The sequence below is a fragment of the Schistocerca serialis genome, chromosome 2, assembly GCF_023864345.2.
Source record: "Schistocerca serialis cubense isolate TAMUIC-IGC-003099 chromosome 2, iqSchSeri2.2, whole genome shotgun sequence".
Taxonomy (NCBI): domain Eukaryota; kingdom Metazoa; phylum Arthropoda; class Insecta; order Orthoptera; family Acrididae; genus Schistocerca; species Schistocerca serialis.
This window is the reverse complement of record NC_064639.1, coordinates 248,095,351-248,119,878: the sequence shown is the minus strand read 5'-3', so window position 1 is coordinate 248,119,878 and position 24,528 is coordinate 248,095,351. Positions and strand designations below refer to the sequence as shown.

At 40.3% G+C, this 24,528-nt stretch overlaps 1 protein-coding gene across 2 annotated transcripts in view; it reads right to left on the bottom strand.

The window, feature by feature from the left end:
- Nucleotides 1-24,528, bottom strand: part of LOC126457005 (triokinase/FMN cyclase-like) — a 165,880-nt gene that overhangs the window by 76,249 nt on the left and 65,103 nt on the right. For both annotated transcript variants that reach the window (XM_050092973.1, XM_050092972.1), the window contains exons 2-3: nucleotides 10,759-10,890; nucleotides 4,963-5,032 (exon numbers count right to left, since the gene is read on the bottom strand). In XM_050092973.1, coding sequence (XP_049948930.1) covers nucleotides 4,963-5,032; nucleotides 10,759-10,884 — 196 coding nt within the window. In that variant the 5' untranslated portion in view covers nucleotides 10,885-10,890. The remainder of the gene's footprint in view (nucleotides 1-4,962; nucleotides 5,033-10,758; nucleotides 10,891-24,528) is intronic.

Below are 24,528 nucleotides of genomic sequence, written 5' to 3'. Positions count from 1 at the left end.
AGAAAGCAAAATGAAACTTCAAGGAGTGAAAGCATATGTGGTATTAGTTTAGTGATTACAAGGTCAAATCAAATTTACAAAGAACTAGGTAGTATGAGATCATTTAATAGTATGACAACACAACCCCCCCCCCCCCCCCCCCCCACTCGGACATGGATACATGCATTGATTTGGTTGATAATAGTGACATAAGACCTCAGTAGCCTCTCCTGAAAGAAGCCGGCTCGCAACTGTTTAACTGGTCCTTGATATCCTGGATACTGGTGCTGGGATGCAGTTGATGTCCAAGCTAGATCGACACATTTTCTATCAGGGACAGATCTGGGGATCTTGTTGGCCATGGGAGTACTGCAACGTCATGTAGACAGTTCATAGACACACATGTCACTTAGAGACAAGCATTCTGCTTTTGAAACATGGCACCATCACACTGTCTCATAAGAGGTAACAATCGAGGAATCAGGATGCCCATGACACATAGTTACACAGGCAGAGTTCCCTCAATCAGAACTAGTTATGTCCTGAAATCATGCCTGATGGCTCCCCACATCATGGTGCCATTGCCACTCCAATACATTGGAAGAATGGGACCTCTCCCCAGGATCTCCCTTTATTCTTTGACAATGGTCACCAGGATAGTGCAGAACTGTGATTCATCACTGAACACAATATGATGCCATTCATCAGCAATGACACCACCACTCCAAATGCAACTGTGTGTTGTGGTGTTAAGGGCAGCCAACACATGGGACTGTAATTCTATAGTTGGTTGGTTGGTTGATTTTGTGGAGGGAACCAAACGGCAAGAGCATCTGTCCCATTGGATTAGGGGAGAATGGGGAAGGAAGTCAGCCATGCCCTTTCAATGGAACCATCCTGAAAAGATTTAGGGAAATCATGGAAGACCTAAATCAGGATGGCCAGATGTGGGTTTGAACCATCATCCTCCCAAATGTGAGTGCAGTCTGTTAACCACTGCACCCTCTCACTCAGTAATTCTTTAGTCTGGCTACTGCTAGTCTATGACCAGTGGTGCAGGATGACACAGAATGTTAAAGGGAATTCTTTGCTTGTTCTCAAATTACAGGCACAGATGTGAAGGAGTATGATGGACTTGGTTCACAACGCTGTGATCATCTCTTGTGGTGGTCACATGTGGCCAACCAGAACCTTGATGATGATGGAGCCTGCCCTCAACTGACCCAATAGGCCCACAATGAGACCCCTTTTACCATGCTTAAAGCTGAAGAACATAAGAAGGGGATAGTGAGAGAGAGGCTGGTCGTTGGACAGATGACTCCATGGTGCACAACAAGATGAAAAGAGTACAGAAGTCACAGCAAAAAGAGATGTAGGTACAGGGAGAGGGAAGAGACAAAAGTGGAGGGGAAAAGGCGTAAAAGGTGAATATGTTGGAGAGAGAATTCCAATCTAAATATTTCTACATCTACATCTATACTCTACAAACCACATTGGAGTGCATAGCAGAGGGTACATCCCTCTGTCCCAGTTATTAGGGCTTTTTCCCTTTATATTCTCACACATAATGTGGGAAAAAATGATTGTTTAAATGTATCTGTGCATGTTGTAATTAATCTAATCTTATCCTCACAATTCCTAAGGGAGTACAATCTAGGGAGTTCTAACATCTTTGTAGAGTCATCATTTAAAGCCATTTCTTGAAACTTTGTCAGTTGACTTTCTCATGACAGCTTCTGTCTACCTTCAAAAGTCTGCCAGTTGAGCTCTTTCTCATGACAGCTTCTGTCTATCTTCAAAAGTCTGCCAGTTGAGTTCTTTCAACATCTCAGTGACACAGTCCCATGGATCAAGTAAACCAATCAAGACCTTTCGGGCTGCCCTTCTCCATATACATTCAATATGGCCTGCTAGTCATATTCTGTACAGATCCCACACACTTGAGCAATATTCTAGGATGGGTCGCATGAGCTATTTGTATGAGTTCACATATTCTACCTGTGAGTCACTGATATTATATTCACAGGATACTATTTTTTTTTTTAATTTTATGTACTGCATAATTTTACATTTTTGAACATTTGAAGCATGCTACCGACCATTGCACCACTTTGAAATACTGTCAAGCTCTGACTACATATTTGTACAACTTTACTCAGATTGTAATTTTTTGTCGATAACTGCATCATCTGTGAAAAGTCTGAGGTAGCTATTAATATTGCCTGTAAGATCATTAATATACAGTGTGAACAGCAAGGGACCCAACACACTTCTCTGGGGCACATCTGAAGCTATTTTTACCTCTGTCAATGACTGTCTATCCAAGATAACATGTTTTGTCCTCCCTACCAAGAAATCCTCAGTCTAGTTACATATTTCATCTGACACCCATGTATGAATTGGTTTTGTATTCCTGTTTGTGCCTGAGTTCATCTTCAGTTACTTGCCATGCCCATTGACACACATTTATTTTTTTCTGCATCTTCACTGTTTTCCATTACATGTGCATGCACCATCTGTTTGCAATCCTAATGAATAAGTGCTGAGAGAGATGTTAAGTAACTGGGTGGTGAATTGCAGCCCTTTTTTCTTAAAAAAAAAAAAAAAACTGCCACCCCTTTTTATTATTTTTCCTGTAACTTTATTTTGATGTATTCCTTAATTTTATTCCCATAAGAACATAAAGCTTGCACCATGAGATAGCTCTCCTAGTATCTCATTTAATTATTACCCATAACCCAGTAGTTGTTGACTGCTAATTAACTTTGCTGTTTCAGTCAAATGCATGATTGATTTATTTGCATCTCTCTTGAACTGTTCTAGTTGTCTATTTCACATACAACAGTTCATGTTGACACAGACTACAGCCTAAAACCAGCTTGTAGATGCTTATATCATCTTTAACAATGCAAAGCCAATCTTTTATTTTTGTTGACTGAGTGAAATACATTGGATATTCAAAGAAGAGTTGGCGAACATATTACTTCCACCCATCTACATCTTGTGAAATGACCACAACAAGAAATTAGAACAATAAGAGCCCATATGGAGGTTTATCAACAGCCGTTCCTCAAATGTACCATTTGTGAATGGAACAGGAAAGGGTGAAAAAGACAATGGTACCCTCTGCAATACACCATAATGTGGTTTGTGGAGTGTAGATGTAGGTGTAGATGCAGGATGTCCTATTGCGTTATGATTCTATGGATCTTTTTAGTGATCAAGCCCATGCAGGACAGATACATTACTCTTTGTTTCAGTTCAATCAAGGGATGAGATAAGACATTCCATTCATAAATACCTTTAACATCTCATTTGGCAGAACCAAGAAGACCAAACATACATTACATAGATTGCTTGGGTGTGCACTCAAAATAAAAGTGTACTATAAAGGTCATACAGCAAATGAGGTATACTTAGCAAAAGCTGGCTGAAATTAAGGCAGCAAGTATACGTTTGATCATCTGTTGCAGTATGTGACAAATTTGAATGATTAGTTGTTGAAATGATGTACATGAAAATGGAATTTTCAACTTGACTGGAAATTTGTTAGTATTCTCTCTACACATTCACATGTTTCCCTTCAATCCTCAAAAACAAATGAACTCATGATGAAGAAAATTTTTTGTTAATACAGGTATAACAAATTTGTATTACCCAATAGAAAATATGGAACAAACCAAACTGTGTATATTGGTCTCCCTGCACGTGCAAAAAACATGAAAAGCTTTGAGCCTGTTAGACATGTAGTTTGTTAATTAAGAGGATAACCTGTTTATAGCACCAATGAGACAATACTAACAATGTTCTGCTATGTTCTGTTGCTACTATATGAGGGAAGGTTATTAAAGTCCTTACACTCTCACTGTATACAATTTTATTTTAAGATGGTAAGAGTTTTCTATTGTATGCTTTCATAACTTTATCTGATCATTGTACAGTACTCTCCAGAAATGTAACAAGATACTATTTGATATACTATTTGATATAGTAGTCCCATGAAGGAAATGCGTAGGAAGTTTTAGATGCTGCAGAAGGCTATTAGTATATTTTGTCAAGAAGGATCTATCACTATACCATTGTTCAGGCATACATTGCAGTGACTACATTTCTCAGTAAAATGTCAACAATCATCTTCGAATAATGTTGGATCAGAGCAACACCAATACCATGTTTCCTGAATATTTTTAATATATTAAGATTATTACACTCTATAATGCCAGTCAACACCTGAATGATGTACCTAAATACAATGGGGCATCAATAATTATTATATGCACTGATCTTGTTAACATATTTTTCATATATCTTTCAATGATTTGGCCAAGACATTTTTAAAGAAGTATGCAATACACAGGAGCACAGAAAACACATGCAAACAATTTTTTGTGTGTTAATTATATACAAGACAATGGATGCCTCATGTCTGCTTCTTCCACATCTTATCAATTCTACACACACAGGAAAACAGATAAGCAGTAAACAGACATTAGTCATAAAACGAGAATACTTTAATACAGTTTTACACTGGAAAAAATTTTAAAACCATACCACTTCCTTTAACTGAATGAACTCTATGGTTTGAGTTAATCTGATGATTTCAGTTGCCGCACAGGATTAGCCGAGCGGTCTAAGGCGCTTCAGTCATGGACTGTGTTGCTGGTCCCGGTGGAGGTTCAAGTCCTCTCTCGGACATGGGTGTGTGTGTGTGTGTGTTTGTCCTTAAGATAATTTAGGTTAAATAATGTGTAAGCTTAGGGACTGATGACCTTAGCAGTTAAGTCCCATAAGATTTCACACACACATTTTTTGATTTCAGTTATTTTTTTATCTCCATTTGTAACACAGAATTTCATTCTTCTGTAACACATTATACTATAATTCCATTAATACTATAATTCCATATTCTCATTGGCTGAGAACAGGAGGCCATACTATTTTATGAAAACCACCCACATTAGTAGTATCCCTTTCAGCACTCACCAGCACTGAATGGCTCATGTCCTGAACCTCCTCCAGAGACCAGAGCAACTTTATTTCCTCTTTGTTCCCACTGAAAAGTAAAATAAGAAAAATCACAATGCCGTAGTATTTTCAAGCCGTAAGTGATATTTTTTATTGCAGATGATATATCATATAACTGCTATTACTATGTTTTTAAGGATATATTCCACGAGTTGGAACATCGAATGTCAGAAGTTTGAAGGTGGTAGGGAAGTTAGAAAATTTGAAAAGAGAAATGCTAAGGCTCAATCTAGATATAGTGGGGTCAGTGAAGTGAAATGGAAAGAAGACAAGGGTTTCCGGTCAGAAGAGTATCAACATTAAAGCAGAAAATGGTAGAATGGGAGTAGGATTCGTTATGAATAGGAAGGAAGTGAGTTATTGTGAACAGTTCAGTGATAGGGTTATTCTCATCAGAACTGACAGCAAACCAACAAAAACAATGATAGTTCAGGTATACATGCCAACACCACAAGCCACACATGTACTGAACTGGTAATTCAGTATGTAAAGGGAGATGAAAATCTAAGAGTCATGGAGGACTGGAATGCAGTTTTAGGGGAAGGAGTAGAAGAAAGGGTTATGGAGGAATGTGGACTTTGTAGTAGGAATGATTGAGGAGAAAAACTAATTGAGTTCTGCAATAAATTTCAACCAATACTAGCAAATATGCTGTTCAAGAATCACAAGAGGAGGAGGTATACTTAGACAAGGTCAGTAGATACAGGAAGATTTCAGTTGGATTACATCATGATCAGGCAGAGATTCCAAAATCAGATATTGGATTGTAAGGTGTACCATGGGCAGATACAGACTCAGATCACAGTTTAGTAGGGGTTAAAGAAAGCCACAGATTAAGACAATGAAGTAAATACAGTATTTCTTCACTTCCAAAAAGCTGACCACACCAATGCTTATTTTTTTAAAAAAAGTATGTTCCTATGGGTATCAAACAATACTTGTGACCAGACTGAAGGTTTTTTGTTAGGGTTGACACAGCACACTATGTTGGACTGAGAGTGATCAACAGATGTAGAACTAACTTCAAGCCCACATCAGGGAAGTGCATGGCAAACCTTATTGAACATTAATGACATGGCAAACATATGAATAGCAGCCCTTGACTTTTTCAGTGATACTGTTGTCTACTATGAATTACTGCCTGAAAAAAAGTGCCACAAATATCCAGACAGATACTAATAAGTTTTCAAAGTTTTGCAAAGTTTGTCTACTCGGTACAAATGTGCAACAATGTAAAATTATGCATTTCACTGAATCCATGACTGTAGCAGGCCTACCCCATGACTGCAATATCAGTGAGCCACAACTGGAATCAGTCATACCAGATTTGTAACTGGGTCTAACAATTGGTATCAATATGAAATTGAATGACCACAAAGGCTGAGTCATTGTAAAGCAGATGGCAGACTTCAGTTCATTGACAGAACAGAGGAAAATGGCAATCAGCCTACAAAAGAGACTGCTTAAAAAACACTTACAGGTCCCATTTTAGAGTATTTATCAAGTGTGTGAGGACCATACCAAATAGGATTCAAAAGTGATGAATCTGTTTTAGGAATGGCAGCACAGTTAGTATCTCCTTTGTCTGACCCATGGAAGAACATCATGGAAGTGCTGGAAAACCTAAATTGGCAGATATTTTAATGTAAATGCCAGTTATCCTATGTAAGTCTACTTACCAAGTTTTAAGAACCAGTATTAAGTGAAGACTCTATGAATATACATCAGCCCACAAAATATCATTACCTTTGGGTTCACAAAGACAATATTGGAGTAACTATAGTGCACACACAGACGTTTATGCAGTCTTTCCCATGTTCCATATACTACTGGAATGGGCAGAACTGTAATATGCAGTACAATGATAAACTTCCTCTGCCATGCATTTCACAGTGGTTTGTAAAGTATGTACACAGATTTAAATATATTAAGTGAGGAAGCAAGAAATATACTACAGCATCCTTCACAGGGTGATTCAGCTGCCCCTACCAATGTGTTTTATGGAATCAGCACTGCCTTCAAATACCACGTTCAAGATATTCATATTTTCTCGCTCACTACACGCACAGTGTTAGTCGTAAAGAAAAAAAATGAACAGGAGCTTTTTGTAGGAAATTTAGAGAATGCTGTTTTCGAATTATTCAAGAGAAACTTTAAAAAAATGACTTTCAAATGCGTTTTTCTTGAATAACTTTACAACTGTGGCCTCCAATGGAAACATATCCCAATATAAAATTTAACTACATTAAATTTACTACAAAAAGGTCCTGTTAATTTTTCTGTAAGACTAACAGTTTCTGCTAAGCAAGTGAGAGATATAAAAATCTCACATTTGGTTTCATATACATTGTGGGTTGCATAAAACCCACTGGTAGGGGCAACTGAATCACGTTCTATATCACTTCTGTAGAGACCAAAAAGGCAAAATTAGTCTAATTACATCTCATACAGGGGCATTTAAGTAATCATTTTTCCTGGATTCCGTATGCAGATGGAGCAGAAAGAAACCCTGTTATGTGGTATAATGGGAAGTACCATCTGTGTGCACTTCACAGTGGTCTGCAGAGTACAGATGTACATGCAGTTCTGAAACATTTATTTTGCAATGTACCTTACAGTACAGAAACTGGTAAATGAAAGTTGTTTGTTACTCTATTCTTAAGAAGATACCATATGCAAATGAGTTGAGGACATAAAAAATACATTTTGTAAGATTACAGATTTATTCGTGTTGAGGTGGACGCTCGGATGAGATACACCAAACAACACCATATAATCAGTTCATTTATTCACCTCTTTACACAAGTAAGGCTTATAAAGAACTAGATTGCGGAACTACACAAAGATAATATTTTGCTTAGTTCAAAGATGATGCTCAGATCGATACTGGTGTCGACCTCATTGGCGCCACATAGACACGCCCCTCCCCCCCCCCCCCCCCCTGCCCCCCCCAGTATGCTGCTTAATGTGAAATTTTCTGTTGCTGAATGTATATGATGTATTCTATATTTGTGGCATTGTGATCATGTAAGTGTATTGAGTGCTTCTAGGTCTGTGTTACTCCATTTCACTACTCCAAATGAGTAGGTCAAATTGGTATAGCATAAGTATTTATAGCTTTTGTCTTGTTTCTTGCTGTCAATTCTGTTTTCAGCATTTATGTTAGTCTTTGTCTATATTTTTCTTTTAGTTCTTCTTTAATATTTGTATTATCTATTCCTATTTTTTGTCTGTATCCTAGATATTTATAGGCATCTGTTTTTTCCATTGCTTCTATGCAGTCGCTGTGGTTATCCAGTATGTAATCTTCTTGTTTAGTGTGTTTTCCATTGACTATGCTATTTTTCTTACATTTTTCTGTTCCAAAAGCCATATTTATATCATTGCTGAATACTTCTGTTATCTTTAGTAATTGGTTGAGTTGTTGATTTGTTGCTGCCAGTAGTTTTAGATCATCCATGTATAGCAAATGTGTGATTTTGTGGTGGTATGTTCCAGTAATATTATATCCATAATTTGTATTATTTAGCATGTTGGATAGTGGGTTCAGAGCAAGGCAGAACCAGAAAGGACTTAATGAGTCTCCTTGGTATATTCCACGCTTAATCTGTATTGGCTGTGATGTGATATTATTTGAATTTGTTTGGATAAAAGTGTGGTTTTCCAATTTTTCATTACTACGTTTAGGAACTATATCAATTTAGGATCTACTTTGTATATTTCCAATATTTGTAGTAACCATGAGTGGGATACACTATGAAAAGCTTTTTGGTAATCAATGTATGCGTAGTATAGTGACCTTTGTTTAGTTTTAGCTTGATATGTCACCTCTGCATCTATTATCAGTTGCTCTTTACATCCTCGTGCTCCTTTGCAGCAGCCTTTTTGTTCTTCATTTATAATTTTGTTCTGTGTTGTGTCATTAATTTCTGTGTAATGACTGAAGTTAATATTTTGTATATTGTTGGTAGGCATGTTATGGGGGGAAATTTAGCTTGGTTTGCTGTGTCTGCTTGATCTTTAGGTTTCAGATAAGTTATTCCATGTGTAAGTGTATCAGGGACTGTGTATTGGTCTGCAATGTAAGTGATGAATAATTTAGTTAGATGTGAACGTGTTGAGGTGAACTTCTTTAGCCAGAAATTTGCTATTTTATCTTTTCCTGGGGCTTTCCAATTGTGAGTAGAATTAATTGCTTGGGTGACTTCATGTTGCAAAATTATCACTTCAGGCGTTTGTGGTATCATCTTGTATGTGTCTGTTTCTGCTTGTATCGACCGTGCATGCCTGTTTTGTTGTACCGGGTTTGACCATATGTTGCTCCAGAAGTGTTCCATGTCTGTTATGTTTGGTGGATTGTCTATTTTAATGTGTGTGTTATCTATTGTCTGGTAAAATTTCTTTTGGTTTGTGTTAAATTTTTGGTTTTGTTTCCTTCTATTTTCACTTGTTTTGTATCTTCTAAGTCGTTTGGCCAATGCTTGTAATTTCTGCTTCTTTTCATCTAATTGCTCTATCGCTTCTTGTTGTGAGATTTTACCTAACCTTTTTCGTTTTTTGTCTGATATTTCATTTCTTATAAATTGTGTTAGTTGTCCGATGTCTTTTCTCAGTTTTCCTATTCTGATCTTTAGCCTCTATTGCCATGCTGGTTTTGTGGGTTTCTTCTGTGTGTTGGTTGGTTCTGATCTCTGCCTAGTGTGTATATTTAGTGTAGTGAGTGCTCCTATATAAACCAGTAGTTGTAACTCTTCCATTGTTGTACTTTCATTTATTCTGTTGTGTATGATTGTGTTGATAGTTGTTATTGTTGTTTCAACATGTGGGTTATTTGGTGGTCTATGCAAGAATGGTCTAATGTCTGTATTTGTGTCTTTGTATTCTATATGTGTCAGCTGAAATTTTTCTTCTATATCTAACGTGTGTCACTTCGTGTTCTATTTGTGCTTGTTCTGGTGGCTGTCTTAAGATTTCGTTTTCCTCTGATTGTTTAATTGATGTGTGTTGTTCATTGTTTGTTTGCTCTGGGATGTTTGAGTCCATTACTGTATTTTCTTCTTCTTCTGATTGCACATTGTTTTGTTCCAGTATTTGTTGTACTTGTTGTTTGATGTTTTCTAATTCTGGCTGGGGTATCCTGTTATTTTTTATTATTACACGGATCTGATCAACTAGTCATTGTTCTGTTAAAAGTTTTAATTCTGGGTATCTGGTAATAAATGTTGTGTATACTTGTGATCTGTATCCAGTTGTGTTGGTTCCTAAGTTTGTTGCTGGGTAATAACAGAACATGAGGTGTCAGTTAACTTCATCTGACCATCTCATCCTCTGTCTTTGTTTTCCTACTAGAGTGGTTGCAGGAAGCATATCCTGCAAAACACTTCTATTTGGATGTAAATCATTTTCCGTGTGGCTAGCAGTGTCGTTACCAATGTGGACGGGCATAGGGTTCAAGCGTCATCCCCGACCATGACAGTGCTTGTCCGAGGCTTCATTAGTTCTGTCCTGAACCAACTAATCACACTAAAAGGGAGGTTAGCCCTATTAGTGGTTTGTTCTTTTCGTCGCCTTTTACGACTGGCAGAACATACTGGAGGCCTATTCTTTTCCCGGGCCTCCACTTACTATTATTATTATTATTATTATTATTAATTCATTAACTGAATAAAACTGCTCCTGTAAAGATAGAGGGTTATATAGAGGTAGTCAAACACTTTTTCTCCCTAAAATATATTTATATATATACAGTGGTACCTCTTTGACAAGTACTACTCTCCTCTTCTCATGCAGATCCAGTCCTGGATGACAAGAAACAAGTCCCTTAAGCATGTCATCAACACAACTGTCTACTGAGTTGATCAGTTTCTTTCCAGGATCCATTGTAGTCTGTAACAAATATGAGGCAAACAAGTAAATACTTGCATAGTTTTACCTTCTTATCATGAGTACAAAAACTAATTTCTAATTTACATCAACAGATAACATTACAAAATCATAAAAAAGTGTTTGTAGCAGGATAATTTACTCAATTGTGATCATAACCTGATATGATGACACATATGGAGTCATGATTAATAACATAAAAATTGTATAAAACTAGAAAGATTTGTTTGGACCATGGGAGAACACATTACGATTCTAAAAAAGCCTGAACTAGTATACAGTTGATGGCAGCTATCAACTATCCTGTGAAAGCTTACTTTTGAAGGACCAGTATTAAATGACAAACACAGAAATATACTAAAACCTCCTACTTATTGCTCCTGTAGAAAGCAGCAAGACACGATTAGCCTATTACGGTATGCACAGAGGTATTTAAGCAATGATTCTTCCCACACTGCATTCTCATTCTCTCTCTTTCTCTCTATTTAAAACACCCTCAATTTCTCATTCATTTCTTCCTCACTAAAGTGCAGCACCCACTATCCCACACCATCACTTGATAGTTCCTGTACTTATATCTTTCTGCTCTGTGTATATACACGATCCATCACATTCGTGTGACCACTGCCTTTGTTTGACATCAACATGCAATAACACTCACAGATGGTAGATGGCAGCACTGGCAGTAGAGGGTATATAAAGTGTGCCACAGAAATGTGGAAAACAGTGCAGTCATTGTCATAATGTGGAAATGGAAAATGGAGTGCATCTGACATTTAAAAGGGACATGATCAGCATCTTTCAAGCCAAGGATGACTGCATTTATGGAATTGCTAAGTCTGTAAACTGTTCACTGGTCACAGTGGTTGGAGTATACCATGCATGGCAAGATGGCACTATCCAAAACCTGCACCAAGGCAACTGTAGTGCTCTAAGGGCCATAGATGGCAGTTGTGAATGACGGCTGCAGGGGTGAGTACAGGCAAATAGACATGCAACTGTGAAGCAACTGACCACCCACATGAACCAAGGGGCTACCAATAGTGCCTGTTCAGTGAACGTTACTGCATATGGGCCTTGCACCAGTTGCTTGATTCATGCACCTATGGTGATTGCTCATCAGTGACAAAGGCCAGTATTCTGCCAGTACCGCAACTGGACATCCAATGAGTGGCAAAAGTGACTTCTTCAGAAGTATCATATGTTCTGCTCTGTCAGACAGATGGTCGTTGGCATGTACAGCCCTGCAACAATCGTAAGATGGGTCCAGGCTGGAGGAGGGAGTGTTACAGTCTGGGGAATCTTTTTGTGGGATTCCCTGGGTGATTTTGCCATTCTGAAACACACAATGGATCAACACGAGTACACAACTATCCTTGGGACCATATCCACCCCTATATACAGGTTGATTTTTCCTTGGCATAATTGCATGTACCAACAGCACAATGGATTACGTTAAACAGCTTGCAGTGTATGTGTGTGGTTTGAAGAGCATCAGGATGAGTTTACCATACTCCTCTGGCCACCAAATGTAAATCCAATTGAGAATCTGTGGGACCTCATTGCTTGGGCTGTTCATGCCATGGATCCCCAACAAAGAAATCTAGTGCAGCTAGCCAAGGCACTGGAATCAGCACAGCTCCACATCCCTGTTAGTACGTTCCAGGACCTCACTGGCTCTCTTCCTACACGTTCGCTCTGCAGAAGATTGTTGTTTAGGCTCTTGACAGGTGGTCACACTAATGTGGCTCGACTGTGTATAAAGTTAAATGCAGTCTTTGCATTCAACTGAACCACTGTCTCATCTATTTTGGCATTTACACTCCACCTACTGTCTCTCAATCTGCATTTTCCATTTCTCATCCCTGCTCTTCCTCTTACTCCTTAATCTCCATTCATATATTCTATGTTCCACCCATGTTCTACAAACACATTTCTGCAGGAAATAATGATCTAAAGGTAGGAGAAATAATTTCAATGCATTGATCATAAGACTGTACCGCTCTTGAAAAACCAGAATGACGTGAATGCCATATAATTAATTCAGTAATACCATATTTATAATACACATAAATCTGAGAAGGCTGTTGACACTTAAAATTCATACCATATTGGACAGACATTTAATTACCAGGTAAATGTGATAATTTTAAACATCAGCAGATTATCACTCAGATGCTAAGGTGTGTCCACAACTTTGACACTCATATTTTTGCTTCCTGTCTTGTTCCCTTGTGTACACTTGTTTGGTTTTTACATGGGTTTGTTACATTCCTGTCTACACTACCACAGTTACTTGACAGACTTACTGTAGCAATGGCCAGGTGTGCTTGAGCTATTATGTTTTTAGTGAAATATAATATCACATTTTTAATTGAAAAGTTAAAGTTTCAATTTTAACTATAATTTTAAAATTGACATGTTAGTGATTATTATGAGTTACCTGGTAATGTGGCTGATAGTTCAGTAATGGAAAAGAAGAGAAAATGTATAAGCAATAACAAAGTTGTTATATAACCACGGTTTTAAATTATATAAAAAACAAATGGCTTGAATGATTCATAAGTTGGAAATTTATAATTAAAGAGAATTTTTCATATGTTCCAATCCAATACGTAATAAATTTGTTAGGACCAAAAGTAGTACACACTGACCATTAAAAAAAAAAAAAAGCTATACCTGAACAGAGAAACAAAATGCTTAGCAACTAGTGATCTTATCCTCCCAATCTCAGTTTTTGCTGTAAGTCTTCAAGCATACAGTATTAATAGTTCTGCACTTACTGAGAGTATGCTACAGTTTGTAAAGATAAAGTGAACTTTAAACCTCCAGAAAAATTTTCATAGTGTGACGAGAGGAATTAAAATGAGTTTTAAGTCACACTCATAGCCAAAACTACAAATCAGTTAAATGAAGCAGCCCTAAACTACATGTCTATTAGTGTCAGGAGCACAAAAAAATGTCTGTTGGTAAATCAGCTATTGTTCACCCCTCCCATGACAAAATTCACCAACAACTGGTTCAAAGGATGTCATTCTGCTTTGAAAAGTATGTCTGAGAATTCATATTAAACAAAAGCAAATTATGGTCTATCCTAAAACCTGCAGTGAAAGAATATTTGCCATGCATTCTTCATAGACGTTGAACTGGTCCACCCATTTCATATGTATTAATTATCTAAGTCAAAACAACCTGTTGCCATCACCACTCTTGATTCCTCAACTTTTTATCACTCTCACAGGTCTTTCTGCTGTATTTGTTTTGTGTAAGATGTCTGTCCTTCCCCATGAACCATGGACCTTGCCATTGGTGGGGAGGCTTGCGTGCCTCAGCGATACAGATGGCCGTACCGTAGGTGCAACCACAACGGAGGGGTATCTGTTGAGAGGCCAGACAAACGTGTAGTTCCTGAAGAGGGACAGCAGCCTTTTCAGTAATTGCAGGGGCAACAGTCTGGATGATTGACTGACCTGGCCTTGCAACATTAACCAAAACGGCCTTGCTGTGCTGGTACTGCGAACGGCTGAAAGCAAGGGGAAACTACGGCTGTAATTTTTCCTGAGGGCATGCAGCTTTACTGTATGGATAAATGATGATGGCGTCCTCTTGGGTAAAATATTCCGGAGGTAAAATAGTGCCCCATTTGGATCTCCGGACGGGGACTACTAAAGAGGACGTCGTTATCAGGAAAAAGAAAACTGGCGTTCTACGGATCGGAGCGTGGAATGTCAGATCCCTTAATCGGGCAGGTAGATTAGAAAATTTAAAAAGGGAAATGGATAGGTTAAAGTTAGATATAGTGGGGACTTGTGAAGTTCGGTGGCAGGAGGTACAAGACTTTTGGTCAGGTGAATACAGGGTTATAAACACAAAATCAAATAGAGGTAATGCAGGAGTAGGCTTATAAATGAATAGGAAAATAGGAATAAGGGTAAGCTGCTACAAACAGCATAGTTAACACATTATTGTGGCCAAGATAGACACGAAGCGCACGCTTACTTCAGTAGTACAAGTTTATATGCCAACTAGCTCTGCAGATGATAAAGAAATTGAAGAAATGTATGACGAGATAAAAGAAATTATTCAGGTAGTGAAGGGAGATGAAAATTTAATAGTCATGGGGGACTTTAATTCGAGAGTAGGAAAAGGGAGAGAAGGAAACATAGTAGGTGAATATGGATGGGGGGTAAGAAATGAAAGAGGAAGCCGCCTGGTAGAGTTTTGCACAGAGCATAACTTAATCATAGAAAACACTTGGTTCAAGAATCATGAAAGAAGGTTGTATACATGGAAGAATCCTGGATATACTAGAAGGTATCAGATAGATTATATAATGGTAAGACAAAGATTTAGGAACCAGGATTTAAGATGTAAGACATTTCCAGGGACAGATGTGGACTCTGACCACAATCTATTGGTTATGAACTGTAGATTAAAACTGAAGAAACTGCAAAAAGGTGGGAATTTAAGAAGATGGGACCTGGATAAACTGAAAGAACCAGAGGTTGTACAGAGTTTCAGGGAGAGCATAAGGGAACAATTGACAGGAATGAGGGAAAGAAGTACAGTAGAAGAAGAATGGGTAGCTTTGAGGGATGAAGTAGTGAAGGCAGCAGAGGATCAAGTAGGTAAAAAGACGAGGGCTAGTAGAACTCCTTGGGTAACAGAAGAAATATTGAACTTAATTGATGAAAGGAGAAAATATAAAAATGCAGTAAATGAAGCAGGCAAAAAGGAATACAGATGCCTCAAAAATGGGATCGACAGGAAGTGCAAAATGGCTAAGCAGGGATGGCTAGAGGACAAATGTAAGGATGTAGACACTTATCTCACTAGGGGTAAGATACATACTGCCTACAGGAAAATTAAAGATACCTTTGGAGAGAAGAGAGTCACTTGTATAAATATAAAGAGCTCAGATGGAAACCCAGTTCTAAGCAAAGAAGGGAAAGCAGAAAGGTGGAAGGAGTATATAGAGGGTCTATACAAGGGTGATGTACTTGAGGACAATATTATGGAAATGGAAGAGGATGTAGATGAAGCTGAAATGGGAGATACGATACTGCGTGAAGATTTTGGCAGAGCACTGAAAGACCTGAGTCGAAACAAGGCCCCGGGAGTAGACAACATTCCATTAGAACTACTGACAGCCTTGGGAGAGCCAGTCCTGACAAAACTCTACCATCTGGTGAGCAAGATGTATGAGACAGGAGAAATACCCTCAGACTTCAAGAAGAATATAATAATTCCAATCCCAAAGAAAGCAGGTGTTGACAGAAGTGAAAATTACTGAACTATCAGTTTAATAAGTCACAGCTGCAAAATACTAACGCAAATTCTTTACAGACGAATGGAAAAACTGGTAGAAGCGGACCTCGGGGAAGATCAGTTTGGATTCCATAGAAATATTGGAACACGTGAGGCAATACTGACCTTACGACTTATCTTAGAAGAAAGATTAAGGAAAGGCAAACCTACGTTTCTAGCATTTGTGGACTTAGAGAAAGCTTTTGACAATGTTGACTGGAATACTCTCTTTCAAATTCTAAAGCTGGCAGGGGTAAAATACAGGGAGCGAAAGGCTATTTACGATTTGTACAGAAACCAGATGGCAGTTATAAGAGTCAAGGGGCATGAAAGGGAAGCAGTGGTTGAGAAGGGCGTGAGACAGGGTTGTAGCCTCTCCCTGATGTTATTCAATCTGTATATTGAGCAAGCAGTAAAGGAAACAAAAGAAAAATTCGGAGTAGGTATTAAAATCCATGGAGAAGAAATAAAAACTTTGACGTTCGGCAATGACATTGTAATTCTGTCAGAGACAGCAAACAACTTGGAAGAGCAATTGAACGGAATGGACAGTGTCTTGAAAGGAGGATATAAGATGAACATCAACAAAAGAAAAACGAAGATAATGGAATGTAGTCGAATTAAGTCGGGTGATGCTGAGGGAATTAGATTAGGAAATGAGACACTTAAAGTAGTAAAGGAGTTTTGCTATTTAGGGAGCAAAATAACTGATGATGGTCGAAGTAGAGAAGATATAAAATGTAGACTGGTAATGGCAAGGAAAGCGTTTCTGAAGAAGAGAAATTTGTTAACATCGAGTATAGATTTAAGTCTCAGGAAGTCGTTTCTGAAAGTATTTGCATGGAGTGTAGCCATGTATGGAAGTGAAACATGGACAATAAATAGTTTGGACAAGAAGAGAATAGAAGCTTTCGAAATGTGGTGCTACAGAAGAATGCTGAAGATTAGATGGGTAGTAGGACATGTTCTGAGGCATCAAGGGATCACAAATTTAGCATTGTAGGGCAGCGTCGAGGGTAAAAATCATAGAGGGAGACCAAGAGATGAATACACTAAGCAGATTCAGAAGGATGTGGGTTGCAGTAATTACTGGGAGATGAAGAAGCTTGCACAGGATAGGGTAGCATGGAGAGCTGCATCAGACCAGTCTCAGGACTGAAGACCACAACAACAACAACAACAAGATGTCTGTAAGGTCAACATGTGCATGCACACACACACACACACACACACACACACACACACACACACAAATAATCTTATCAAGCATATTATCTTGATTTGGTCAGAAAAAAATTCACGAAAACAATGTAGAAAACAGTGGAGGTGGGACATGGAATACCGAGGTCAGAGGTTGGAACAGGAAAAAGCTAACCCAAACTTTACCAGTTTCTGCCACTTTTCAGAAAAAAATATTTTCTAAATATGTGAAGAATGGAGATGAAATGAAGTACGGTATTACGTTTTCCGTTTAACCATTGACCACTTACAGTGGAATAGGTTTTCACATTAATATACAATATATTAATGTTTACAGGGAAGTTCTAAAAATCTCTATTCCAATTTTTAAAAATATTCTTAAATGAATGCTGACAATGTTTATTTCAAATAGTTCTTCTATTCCACAATTTTATAAATGTGTGTTTCAGTAACCTGTCACAAATATTAACTCTGAAAACATTATGGGGCAAGGACTGATATTGGAAGCCTACTAAAAAAATTTTAGGAATATTATTTTATGCGAGTCCACAGTCTTTGTCAAGTGGTGTCTCAATACATCAAATTCCAGTTTGCCTCTAGTGCTGTGAAGGTGAAAATTTTCTGCGGTGTTGAATTACCTTAAGATACCTGTGATTGGTTGGTTTGTTGGTTTGAAGTGAAAGGAACTAAGCTGCAAGGTCATCAGTCCCTTCATCCATTAAGTGGCAAACCAGGAGTGATCATCGAAGGCCAAAAATCCCTACCTAACATGGATGAATAAAAACCACCTTCATGGGGAAATATCTAACACCAGTAGAGCTGATTTGGCGTCTTCTGCTAGCACCAGACGTAGCTTGTCAGGAAGACTAATGTGCACCTTAAAGCAGCCAAATTAGAGCAGTCTATGACTAAGTGGGCCACAGTCACTCGGGCTGTGCATCGGCAGTGAGAGAGATCCTCATGGTGCAGAATGTGGCCAGGGGTCAGCCAAGTGTAGCCAATACAGAGTTGACAGAGGATGGCAGATTCCCTGCAAGAAGTATGCTAGGTAGACTGCAACGGGGTTGTGGTCTCCTTAATTGTCTTCAGTTTGTTTGGGGAGATTAGGGCAGATTGTTTGGGGAGATTAGGGCAGATCATTTTGAGTTCGATAATCCCAGCAATCAATGGTGTATAAACAAACAAAGGTCCGGTTCTGGGACCCCATTTCCAGAGTCAGCTCATTCATTTTCAAAATTTCAACATGACCTGGGCTCCAAATGAAAACAACTGGCTGTCCAACTTGATGGAGGCCAGAGACAAGAACCAGGGTAGTCATAACTAGTGGGTGAGGAGGAAAGCACTGGTCTATGGCCAGCAGGCTGCTAAAGGGGTCACTACAGATTAGGATATTATTGCCAGTGCAAGAAACATGGCTAAGGGCTAGTTTAATGGCCATTAATTCAGCAGTAAAGACACTGCAGCCATCTGATGCAGAGTGGAATTCACTGCACCATGCACATGTGTATGCAAAGCCTGTTCTTCCATCGACTGTTGAGCCATCAGTGAATACCACTTCTGAACCCAGGTACATATCAAGAACAGGCAACAAGAAAACAAGGGGCCTATGGCATCTTTTGGACCAAAGGCGACTTCGAGACAAAACCAAGGTTGAGGCACAAGCCATGAGGGTGGACATGATGCCTCTCTGACCAGAGGTGATTAGTGGAGGAAGTGAAGTTTCAAACAGAGACACTGGAGGCGTTCAGCAATTGTAAACCTAGTTCTGGGTGGCCATTGTGTGAGGAGGAGCTCCCTTACAGGGAAAAGGACATTGTAATTGGGATGTTCAGGGAAGCTACTAACATGTATAGCATTATTCAGCAGCTGTTATTGGAGTGTGATAGGTAATGGAGGGATTTCAGCCTCTATTAGCAGGCTGTTCACAAGTAGCAAGCTGTTTACAGGGCCAGTTTGGAAAGCTTCTGTCACAAGTCAGAGCCCACAATGATGAATGGGATCCAGTATCCACAAAGCTGAGGGTGATGCTGAACCATATGCAAGACTCCCATAATCAAGATGGGACAAAATCAGGGCTTTGTAGAGCCACAAAAGGGTAGAGTGATCTGCATCCCAGCTAGTGCTGCTGAGGCAGTGAAATGTATTGAGGTGTCACCTGCACTTTCACATAAGTTGGTGAAAGAGGGGAAGCTGTGTCAACTGGTAATCAATGATGAGTCCCAGAAAGTGGTGTGTCTCAACTACAAGAAGTAATTGATTGTCTAGGTAAAGCTCTGGGTATGGGTGGGCAATATGATGGTGACAAAAGTGTGCGACATGAAAACCGAAAGCCATTGGAGAGTGTCCCCAAATGCACCTTTTGTAAGGTGCCCTGTAGGCAACACTTAGCAACACCCATACTATGGGATCAATAACAAATGCAAAATCATCAGCACATAGCAAGGGCAATATCAAAGATTCCACACCCTACATTAGGCCATTAATGGCAACCAGAAAGAGGAGTATGCTCAGTACAGAGCCCTACGGGTCCCCATTTTCTTGGATTTGGGGAGGTACTGAGTGAAGCAGCCACTTGAATACAGAACACTGACACTGACTCGATGGGGCTTGAGGGGGCCCAAGCCCCATCAAAAAAAATTTTCGGGGTGCGGGGAGCAGAGTGCCCCCCCCCCCCCCCTCCCAAATAACTTAAGAAAATTATTTGTTATATTATGCTTTGTAAAATCACAAAATTATGTTAGAATTTTTTTATTTTCCTTGTTTGATGATAGTAACCTTTTAAAATACATTGGGTAATGAGTTATGGTAGTTAGCAGGTTAACTGAAAATGAATGGTGTGAATCATGATAGTGTTACAGTCCTGTGGGCACACTTAGAATTTGTCCCAGTGCACAAACCTCTGGGTAAAGTCTGGTGCCGGCGGGTCAGCGCTGTGGCCACAGCGACATCAAAAGGTCTGCCGCAGAAGCACCTGGACCCTCCGCCTCATGTTGCCTTAACGTTTAGAGACATTACAACTTCGTGGCTATATAAAGCCCACGCTGCTGCCAAAGTCGCTGTGGTTAGTTTCATTCAGTGCATGCAGCAGATGTGTAGTATTCCGACTTTAGTGTCTAGTGGACTATTTTATATGACTGTATTTTATTCCTTTACTTCAGTCTCTTAGAGTATTGTGAATTAATGGATAAATTTGTTACCAAAAAGGTGCACTTGGAAGTTGATGATACTATAAGTCAACCTCCGACAATTACTGTGTCATCAATTGCTTCGTCGTCTTCAGGCAAGAACAGTTCACAGCCAAAACCTGGACAATCCAGTGAGGGAACATTATTTCAGAAGTCTTGGTTGATCAAATATACATGGCTAGAATATAAAACATCTACCGAAAAAGTTTTTTGCAAAACCTGCAAAGACGCAGCTGCTAAAAATCTCTTACAATTTTCTGCAAAAAAGAATATTCATTTACTTCTGTAGGGTTTTCTAACTGGAGAAAGGCTTTGGAAAAATTCCGTATTCATGAAAATACATTTACGCATAAAGAAGGTGTTCTGAAACTAAATTCTATCACTAACCAAAGTGTGGCCTTCCAGTTGAATGAGCAGTTAGATAGTGATATGAAGAAAGGCCGTTTAGCTCTTGAGACAATTTTTACTCCCGTGCAATTTCTATGCCGACAAGGACTAGCAATTAGGGGGCACGAAGATGTAAACTCAATTTTTTTTCAATTGTTGGAACTCCGAAAGAATGACATACCTGAGTTTAAAGATGGGTTACGGCGTTCAGGGTATAAGAGGACACCCCATGATATTCAAAACGAGATCATTGATCTACCAGCAAAGTCTCTGTTGATAAAGGTATTGGCTTCATTCAAGAAGACTAAACATTTTTCTATTATGGTTGATGAAACAAATGATTTTTCGATTTACAAGTACAAACAAAAACATGTTATTGTTGTGACAGTGCCACGACATTTAACAGTGCCGCCATGACAGTACGCGCAAACGGCGATAGAGGCCCTCCGCAACTCGGCTGAGTGCGGGAGCGCCACCTAGCTACGAACGGCGCCGGCCGCATGTCACGGCACAGCAGTCGAATAAGAGATACTGAGTTGTTATCATGTAACCAGCTATTGTTTCTAAGTGAGTGTGCTTGAATATCCACGCAATTATTGGTGATTAAAGGTTATAACACTTTTTGGCGACGAGGTCGGATATTTTCACTGCGTTGTGGATTTGTGTGTTCGTGACAGGGCAGACATGGAACAGCTTATGCAAGCGCTCATTGAACAACAAACACACCTGACGGCTGCTATTCAGGTGTTGTCGACGTCGCTTACACATCGTCTGTCTTCCTCTTCTCCGCCTCCATTCTCTCCTTAAGACGAGGCCGCTGAAGACTGGGAGGATTATGAGAAGCGTTTGTGGCAACACTTCTTGGCTTTCGGCGTTGTCGACACTCCTATGTGTAAGTCGTTATTTCTATCTTGGATTTCCCCACGGATCTATCAGCTGCTATCTCAGTTAGCCCCTCTGCGGGAACCTGCCTCTCTGTCCTTCCAAGAAATGTGTGACTTATTGTCTAACTATTACCGAAAAAACACCCACGTCATTGCCGCCCACGTGGCGTTCTACCGGTGTCGTAAACAGCCCCATCAATCTTACCGGGCTTGGGCGGCGGTACTACACGGTCTGAGTAGGAAATGTCAGTATGTCACGGACACTCATCATGAGTCTTATTCTGATTCAATGGTTAGGGATGTTATTCTACGGCTTGCTCCTGATAAAGAAGTTCGGCAACGTGCCCTACAACTGCCAAACCCGTCGTTGTCGGAAGTTCTAAGCTCGCTCAATCCTTTGAAGTGTCTCACACTGCTGGCGCACAAATAGACGCGTGGTGTGATGTAGGCACTGTACAGTCAACTTTCGACATGGACACTTTGCCTGTTTCACAGGAGAACGAAGATGTGGCGGCGGTTCACTCGTGTAAACAATGTCGCGTTGGGCCGCAACGCTCGCAGCGAAAACAGCAACCACAGAAGCAGGTTCGTTCCGCACTTCCTTCTTGTCCATGTTGTTTCGTACAGCATGACAGGGCCGCATGTCCAAAACGTTGGGCCACGTGTAATTCATGTAGGAAAAAAGGCCACATTGCTTCTGTGTGTCAGTCCCCTAAAGTTCCTGTTGACGAGGACGAGGCATCGGACATGGATGTTAACTGTGTGCTTTCTCAAACAAATAAGTTGTTTGTTACTGTTCGTGTTCTTGGTAAAGACATTTGCATGCAAGTGGACACTTGCTCTGCAGTAACTCTCATTAATTCTCGCACGTATTTGGAGCTGGGCTCCCCTCCCTTGTCTCCAGTTACGTGAAATCTGAGAACTTATAATAAACAGAAAATTCCTATCATTGGCCAGTTTGATGCTTCCACTGCCTACAAGTCTGTTGTTAGGCCCCTCACGTTTTAAGTGGTGGATCATGTGGGCACTGGAAACCTGTTCGGTTATGATGCTTTCCAGTTGTTCGGGTTCTCCATTGATGATGATGTGCACCTCATATCTGAGGATATTCCGTATCAACAGCTGCATGGATTGTGTTCTGAATTTTCGTCCGTGTTCTCTGCTGGTCTGGGTCGTGCCAAGGATTTTGAAGCCCACATTACTCTTAAACCTACAGCTCGCCCTAAGTTTTTCCGGGCACGCCCTATTGCGGTGGCATTGCGTGCACCTGTCAAGGCTGAGATAGACAGGTTAACAGCTTCAAGGATTCTCCTTCCTGTTACCTCCAGTGAATGGGCATCGCCAATCGTGGTGGTTTCTAAACCAAATGGGAGTCTGCGATTGTGTGGTGATTTTAAAGCCACTGTCAATGCTCAGAGTCTCATTGACACTTATCCTCTTCCCCGTCCTGAGGAGTTATTTACCAAGCTCGCTGGGGGCCAGTTCTTTTCCAAACTTGACTTATCGGAGGCGTACCATCAGTTGCCGTTGGATGCTTCTTCCAAGGAATTTCTCATCATCAACACTCCTTGTGGGTTGTATCAGTACCAGCGGTTACCATTTGGCATCGCTAGCGTGCCGGCCATTTTTCAGCGGTTTTTGGAACAGCTCACGGCTTCCATTCTCGGTTGCATAAACTATCTGGATGACATTGTTGTCACGGGGTCCTCCACTGAGGAGCACCTTCGCAATTTGTGTTCACTGTTTCGGGTTTTGCATTCGGCTGGGTTGAGGTGCAATCTGGACAGGTGACAGTTCTTCCAACCCTACATTGTGTATCTTGGTTTCCACTTGTCCCTTGAGGCTATATGTCCTCTACGTCAGCATGTTGCGGCCATTAATGCTCTACCCCGGCCGTCTACGGTCAAAGAACTTCAAGCGTTTCTAGGCAAGATTGCTTATTGTCACAAATTCATTCCATCCGCGGCAGCTGTAGCTCATCCTCTGCATCAGCTGTTACGCAAAAACGCCCCTTTCTGTTGGTCCGACGAGTGTGAGCAGGCTTTTGTCCGCCTGAAGGCTCATTTGCAGTCGGCGCCTTGTCTTGCCACATTCCGTCCGGGTCAGCACTTGGTTCTGGCGACTAACGCGTCACAGTATGGCCTAGGGGCTGTTCTCGCCCATCGGTATGAGGATGGGTCGGAACGACCCATCGCCTATGCTTCCAAGACCCTCAACGATGTGCAACGGCGTTACTCTCAAATCGAAAAGGAGGCGCTCACTATCATTTATGCTTAAAAAAAGTTCAGCGTTTATTTGTATGGTTCTAAGTTTCACCTCATCACCGACCACAAGCCGCTGGTCTCTCTGTTCAGCCCATCGGCGTTGCTTCCGGATAAGGCAGCTCACCGCCTGCAACGTTGGGCCTTATACTTGTCTCGTTTTCACTATGAGATTTACTATCGCCCCACGGCCCAGCACGCCAACGCTGACACATTTTCGTGATTGCCGATGGGCCCCGACCCGGTTTTCGATCGTGATGAACTACTCTGTTTCCACATTGATGAGGAAGAACATCGTGCGGCCAAGGGTTTTCCACTTACAGGTTCGCAGGTCGCGTCGGCTACTGTGTGGGACCCGGTCCTGCGTCAGGTGATCGGCTTTGTTCAATGGGGTTGGCCGGACAGGACCAAGGGCCG